Source organism: Gadus macrocephalus, chromosome 9, assembly GCF_031168955.1.
Source record: "Gadus macrocephalus chromosome 9, ASM3116895v1".
Classification (NCBI taxonomy): domain Eukaryota; kingdom Metazoa; phylum Chordata; class Actinopteri; order Gadiformes; family Gadidae; genus Gadus; species Gadus macrocephalus.
In genome coordinates, this window is record NC_082390.1 from 10233211 (window position 1) to 10240710 (window position 7500).

At 48.9% G+C, this 7500-nt stretch overlaps 2 protein-coding genes across 4 annotated transcripts in view; one reads left to right on the forward strand and one right to left on the reverse strand.

Moving 5' to 3' along the window:
- Positions 1-7500, forward strand: part of lsp1a (lymphocyte specific protein 1 a) — a 14045-nt gene that overhangs the window by 5209 nt on the left and 1336 nt on the right. For both annotated transcript variants that reach the window (XM_060060651.1, XM_060060652.1), the window contains 3 exons: positions 1-92; positions 1615-1707; positions 2025-2094. The exon at positions 1-92 is cut by the window's left edge and continues 2 nt beyond it. In XM_060060651.1, coding sequence (XP_059916634.1) covers positions 1-92; positions 1615-1707; positions 2025-2087 — 248 coding nt within the window. In that variant the 3' untranslated portion in view covers positions 2088-2094. The remainder of the gene's footprint in view (positions 93-1614; positions 1708-2024; positions 2095-7500) is intronic.
- The window catches only part of prr33 (proline rich 33), an 8717-nt gene continuing 3869 nt past the window's right edge, over positions 2653-7500 (reverse strand). For both annotated transcript variants that reach the window (XM_060060641.1, XM_060060642.1), the window contains one exon: positions 2653-7500. This exon is cut by the window's right edge and continues 78 nt beyond it. In XM_060060641.1, the coding sequence (XP_059916624.1) occupies positions 4225-7500 (3276 nt within the window). In that variant the 3' untranslated portion in view covers positions 2653-4224.

Here is a 7500-nt window from a genome sequence, read left to right on the forward strand (position 1 = left end):
AGTGTCTAAAGGTGGGCGTGGCCAACCTAATCACCCAATGGGTGAAGGCGAGTCCAGACTCAAGTGGAAAGGCCCCGCCCTCTAGACCAGCAGTACGTCCAAATCAAACACACCCCTCTATCTGTCTGTCTGTCTGTCTGTCTGTCTGTCTGTCTGTCTGTCTGTCTGTCTGTCTGTATACCTGCCTGCTAGTCTGTCTTCCTATCCACCTGGCTTTCTGTCGCCGCAGTCTGTCCGTCTGTCATTCCTGGAGAGTTGCAGAATGATATATATATTCTTATGTATATTGTCATTATACCATATATATATATATGGTATAAAGACAGAGTGTTGGGGATGGCGGAGGTTATGGGAGACCCTAAACTAACCCCTAGTGACCCCTAGTGACCCTTCACTGACCCCTAGTGGCCCTGCATTGACCCCTGACACCCTAGTGGCCCTGCACTGGCCCCTAGTGGCCCTGCATTGACCACTAGTGGCCCTGCACTGACCCCTAGTGGCCCTACACTGACCACTAGTGGCCCTGCACTGGCCCCTACTGGCCCTACACTGACCCCTAGTGGCCCTGCACTGACCCCTAGTGGCCCTACACGGACCACTAGTGGCCCTGCACTGGCCCCTAGTGGCCCTGCACTGGCCCCTAGTGGCCAGGCAGGGCAGCGCAGCGTTTCACCCTCAGTCCAGCCCTGCTGTGATGGTGAACACAGCAGGAGAGCTCTTCTGAGTCCACCAACACCGCCACAATATGTTTGGTTTCCAGAACTAGCCTCAAGAAATGCTTTTGTATTGCATATTTTTTATTTTTTTGTTTGTTTGAAGAAAGACTTTATTCTTAAAGGGGACCTATTATGCTTTTTCGACTTTTATGACCTATAAACGTTGTTATAATGATTGATATTCATGTTTAACCATACACAAAAAATGATGTCGATTTTCGGGAAACTCTTCCTCTCATCTGGGCGCTTTCAGCATTCTCTGTCAACGCTCGGTTTCGTACTTCTCCGCCCCCTCGCCCCCCTCCTGCCAACCCAACTCCGTTGTGATTGGTTACCTTCCTTGAAGTGCGCGAGCGGGCAGTTTGACCAGGCATATGGGGGCGGGAGTGCATCTACGTAGATGATTTCCCGGAAATGTGAACAAGTGAATCGCAAACATTGTCCCGAGTGTTTAGCGCTCTGCACAGCCAACCCATACTGTCAGCAGGGAATACGTCGAAATGCATGTACGTCATTATTTGACACTTTAGTATGGTTAAACACGACTATCAATCATTATAACAACGTTTATAGGTCATAAAAATCGAAAAAGCATAATAGGTCCCCTTTAATATGATCAAAATTAGGGAACCCTGGAGAGTGTTTAAACACTTTTTAATATCACTTGTCTTGCTTGCAGCTTTTAATAGCCAACTTCACATCAGTTGGTCGGTTTTATGTTCATGAATTCAGTTCAGTCCTTAAGTCACAGTGGATAAAAGTGTTAGTAAATAATTATAAATTGTAGTGTTGTGTGGACAGGAAGTGAGGTAATGCTGAGGGTTGCGGGTTCAGGAAGTGAGGTTATGCTGAGGGTTGTGTGGACAGGTGGTAAGGTAATGCTGAGGGTTGTCGACAGGAAGTGAGGCCGGGAGACGTGATGCAGAAGAAGAACATGTGGGAGGGCATCAGAGACACGGAGAGGACGGGAACATCTGGAGCAACAGCTGGGGTGAGCACACACATACGCACACATAGACGCACACACATACACAGACACACGCACACACCCACATACACAGACACACAACCACACACATACACACGCATACACACATGCATACACACACAGATGCACACACACATCCACACACGCATACACACACGCATACATAGACGCATACACAGATGCATACACAGACGCACACACACGCATACACACACACAAACCAACGCACACACACACACACACAAACACACACTTGCTAAATATTCAGTAATTTGCCATAGTCAGTAATAATCAAATAATCATGATTTTCATTTCTGTAGGACACTTCTGGAAAAAAGTTCAAGTTTGTGGTGACTGGCCATGGAAAATACCAGAAACTCTGAGTGGGCGGTAAGTTCCCTCAAACTACTAATTACCAATAAATACTATATTGAACTCCAATTAAACTCCAATTACATATGTAACACACGTTACGCAATAAAAACAATTCTATCATATAAACTGTACTATTATTAGTATAAATGTTATTATAATACTAATAATATTACTTATCCTTATATTTCATGCACTACTAATTTCTTTCTTGAAACATTAAAACTGAAAAATCAAGTAAAAAAGAAAAGGGATTTCCCTCGTTCAATTCCTGTCATCTTTGGTCCACACCTCAAACATCTGCTCTCCACACCTCAAACATTTCTTTACCGCACCGCAAACATCTGCTCTCCACCTCAAACATCTGCGGTCCACAAACATCTGCTTTCCACACTTCAAACATCTGCGGTCCACACTTCAAACATCTGCGGTCCACACCTCAAACATCTGCTATCCACAAACATCTGCGGTCCACACCTCAAACATCGGCGATCCAACTCAAACATCTGCTGTCCACCTCAAACATCTGCAGTCCACACACCTCAAACATCTGTCCACACAATGAGGTTAGCCGTGTCCTATTGAAGCACCTTTAATGCAAACACTTCTCATCTGTCACAAGGAGCGAATATAAAAGACATGCAGTCCTCGTCTGGAGGAGGAGCTTAGGGTCTGGTTTCTAAGTGTCTGTTCTACTTCAAGGGTTATTGATCCAACTTCTCTTCGAATACCTCATCAAAAATCACCAACCAACTCCTCTCACCTTTTAAGCCACTTGCTAGATACAATCTCGCTTCAAACTGTCTAACCTCTGACCCCTCAAACTCAACCCTTTCAAAACCATTCACATTGAAATCAATGATAAAGTATTGAAATTACCGAGGGCTAAATGGACTGGACATTATGGCATTTAAATATGTATAGCAGATCAGTATTCTATCAAATTATTATTTTTTCACTACTGCTTTTTAACTGTTTGCAATATCTTTGATTTATTGTGTTAATTTCGATTTCTTAATCTGTCTCACTTGATTAAGTTCCATTGTTTGATAAGCTTTACCAGTAGCAATAACTAGTCTTTAGCAAAGACAGCATTAGGTAACTCTTACCATAGCAAAGCCTTACTTGCAGCTTAAATAATTAATTAGCATTAAGCACCACTAAGGAGGCTTAGCCACTAGCAAAGATTAACCATTAGAATTAGCTAAGTGTAACCATAAGCAAAGCCTTAACAATACCAAAATCATACAATTCGAAAAAAGTCTAATTATTAGCCCACCATAAACAAGGCCATAATATAAGTGTAGCCCTAAGCTTTAGCGATGTATTAGCAATAGCAACGCCTAACCAAAAGCAAATCCTTTTTAACTGCAAACCTTTCCATCCTTTCTAACTGCTAGCTAAATCTAGTCATAATAAAAGCCAAAAGAATTCAGGTCAAAAAAACCTAAGATAAATAAAGAAAGCTTACTGTGATATCAATAATTAGCACCATTATTTTCCACAATATCATAGATGATTAAAGATAACCAATAGATGTTAAACATTGGCTTTTAACCCTGGTATACATAAGTCAGAAGACTATGCAACGAACATGAGAAGACGAGGAGCCAACTCTACAACGTCAACCACTATGTATTGCAGTATCCACATTGAAAATGTTGTGCTCAACACTACACTATTTTCAATCTGGACACTGCAATATTTAGTGCGGCATTATTGAAGTCGGCAAGGCCGTTTTTCTGAAATAAGAATTTGCACACAGTTCTAGTGTGAACAATAGGTCTATTTATGCGTTCATTTGTAAAAGGTCTCAGGTCTTAACATCGTAAGTTTCAACGTCTGATCAAATAATCTGCAATGGACATTAGAGAAGCTGTACAATAATGATAGATTAAAAGACATCCCAAGAGACTTTTATCCTTGGACAAGAATCAGAACAGCTGAACCCAGATACAGTACGATGCATTTCAAGTATAAAGTTTGCAACTGTCTACTTTACGGATACCACAGATACTAAAAACGCCCTGTACATATATTTTTATTACTAAGAATTCTAAGTCACCTGTACACAAGACATTTAGAAACAGATATCTCTTCTCCAAAAAGTTTGTATTTTGGCACACTATTCACGTTGTCGGCATGTTTCTAAGAAACGAGGAAGCCTCTGGCCGTTCTGTTAAAGTCTTTGGGTTCCTCCTCCTTGTTCTTGCGGCCGATCAGGCCCATCTCGAACACGGTGGAGATCTTCGTGAGAGGTCTCGACGCCGCTTCCCTCAGTTTCTTGGCATCAAACTTGGGGCTGAATAGCAGGATGGGGAGCCGATGGGCGAAGGCCGGAATCTCCTTGGACTCCTCCTTTGTTTCACCCTCGTTCTTCTCCTCCTCGCTTTTGTTGAGCTCTATCTGGTGCATGATGTTTTCCTTGGTGGAGAACATTTGGAAGAGGACAGCGTTCCACATCATGGCTCCCTTTGGAGCGTCTTTGCTCAATTTGTCGCTGTCGCTGGCAGGGTTCCCCTCGGAAGGTTTCCCATCGGAAGGTTTAGCTTCAGCCACAACCTGCCCCACTGCCTCCTCCTTCTTCCCTTCTGCCCCCTCGGGGAACTTGGGCTCCTCCTGCTCCACCACCATGTGCTTCTTGAGGCGGGACCATCCGCTCAGTTTGGATTTCAATCCCTTCGGTTTCCCAAGGGCTTTCAACAGAACCTGCGCCGCCTGGGCTGAGTCAGATGCTTCCTGGCTGTCTGGTTTGGCTGCAGGAGAGGAGGGACCTTTGTCCTCTTTTCCTTTGCTAGGTGTTGAGTCAGCAGAAGCCTCAGCAGGGAAGCCAGGCGCTGAGCCTTCTTGTGTTGAAGGGATGCCTGGCTTTGGTTCCTGGGTCTTGGGGAGCCCGAAAACCCCTGCCAACACTTTCTTAGCTGAGGACTTAGCTTTGGTCTCCAGTGAAACAGCTGGAGCTTCTTTTGTTTGTTTCTGAAGAACTATGTCTTCAGTTTTACTTTCTGAGGTCACTAAAGAATGCGTGGCTTGATTCTCTGGTTTGGTGACCTCAGGACTTATCTTCTTCACGGGAGTTTTGACCTCTGCTTTGTGTGCTGTCGTCGTTGCGGTGTCCTGTAACACAGTTTTTGCAGACGCTGTCGTGACGATTGCAGATGAGGCCTGGTGGGATGAAGCTGGTTCTGGGTAGTCTGACGCTTGGGAAACAACAATAGTTGGAATCCGGAGAGCTGGCGGTCTGGAGGACACTACCTCCTCTGCCTTCTTTCCAGACGGTTCTCCACCTCCAGACACCTCAACCGCCACAACCTTTGGTGTTACAGAAAGTTCTAGGGTTGCTGGTTCAGTTTTCAATGACGTTACGGTTGTGGTCTGAGGCTCTTCTTGAGTGGACTTTGTGGCACCAGATAAACCGAATGCTGGAGAGTAGCACTGGATCCCACCGTGAGCAACGTACTCGGCTGGTGTCAAGCCCCGGTACCCAGACCTGGACCCCCCATGGGTGGGCGTCTTGGGTCTCTGAGCTCCGTATGAAGTCCTCGGTGGGCCTGGTCTGGGGAACCCAGGTGCTGTCTTTGTGAGGGGAGCCCCCTGGGTGCTTGGGGCCCTCTGGGTGCTGGGAGCCCCCTGGGTGCCGGGGATCCCCTGGGTGCTTTGAGCCCCCTGGGTGCTGGGGGGGGCCTGGATGCGGGGGGGGGCCTGGGTGCTGGGCTGCACCTGGGTGCTGGGAGGTTTGGGCTGCGGGTGAGAAGGGGTTTTGGGGGCCGCTGGTTTTGGGGCTTCATATGAAGGTGTTTTAGGCCTTGGGGAACTAGAGACTGTTATCTGTGGTTCTGACGGGGCCGAAGGCAGAGTTTGAGGCTTTGGATAACTTGGTGGTGCAGCAGGGATCTCCTGTTGTGCTTTCACAGCAACAGAAGGCTCAGACTTTGGTTTTGCAACATCTATGGATGGCGCTACTGGCGTGATGTTTGAATGGATGACCCCATTTGAAGTTAAAGCATCCTTTGTCTTGACATTTTGTGCAGTGGATAAACCCATCATCGGGACAGCTGTGGGAGTCTTCCTCTCTGACTCCGCTGGGATCGGTGACACACAAAATAGAAGTGGATTGGTTCTTGATATTTCAAAGACTGGTGTTTTAGCCCGAGCCACGTGGTACGAGGGTGTCTTCGGCCGCCCAGAGTGAGTTCTGGAAGTCGTAAACTCGTAGGTTGGTGTTTTAGCTCGTTTGACCTCAGGGGTCGGGGGGAGGGATTTGGTTTCGGCTTTAGGAGTTTGAGGGATCTTGGTGACTTCCGTCTTTGGTGTGGAGGCTCTGGTGGGCTCACGGGTTGGGGTCTTACTCCTAGAGTCTGAGACCAGGGACCCGCTCTGACTCACAAGAGTCACAGCTTGCCGGATTTCTCTGGTCGGAGTCAAACCCCTCCTCACCTCTGCTGACGGAGTCGGCCCACGTCGTGACTCCGGGGTCGGCGTTTTGCTCCGCGGTGCCGTGGTGCCAATGGCGGTGAGCTCCGTCGTGTCGTAGACTGGAGGGGTCCTGGACGACTCGTAGAAGGACGTGTTAGCGGTGTACAACCGGATCTGAGGAACTTCAAACATCGGTTTGGGAGATCTCGAGTTTTCAGTGGCTCTGAAGTGCGGCCGAGGACTTTTTGATTTAGCAAATGAGGTCAACACTGTGAGGGGTTTCAACACCACCTGGCTTCCTGAGTAGGGGACTGATACTGGGCCGGGACCAGAGTATCGAACCGGCACCGGACTGGGAGACCTGTTCGCACCAGGCATCCATCCAGGCCGACCCTGGCCGGGCAGCAGAGTTACTTGAAGTGCCGGAATTGTGAACTCCATCTTCAAGGGCGTTCCTGATTCTACTGCCCTGCTCAGCTGCACCGGGGGCGGGGCCATCAGCATGGGCGGTGCCTTCAGCGGGGGCAGGGCCATCTGCGGGGGCGGGGCCATCAGCGGGGGCGGGGCCATCAGCGGGGGCGGGGCCATCAACGGGGGCGGGGTCATCATCTGGGGTGGGGCCGTCAGCGGGGGCGGACCTGTGGCGACCGGCGTGCCGTGTTGCGGGAACAGGACTGGTGGCGTGGTCGGCGAGTCAGGGAAGAAGATTGGGGGAGGCTGGCCCCAGCCCACCCTCTGGGGGTAGGGGGACGCCACATGCTGGTAACGAGGCCGCACGCTGAAGCGGGGGGGGAACCGCGCCGTGCCCCTTAGGGGGGTCTCGGGGGTCCTGGGGGGGGTGGAGTGGTCGCTGTGCTCCAGATCGGGGCTGGCCTCGTTGACCGGCGACAGGCTTGAGCGGAACACGGCAGCGGCCTGGGCTGCCTGCGGCGACACCTTCTTCTTGGCGTTCCTCTTTAGGAGCTTCTGCAGACGGGCATTGTCCTTCCCGGGCTTGGGGGGCAGCGG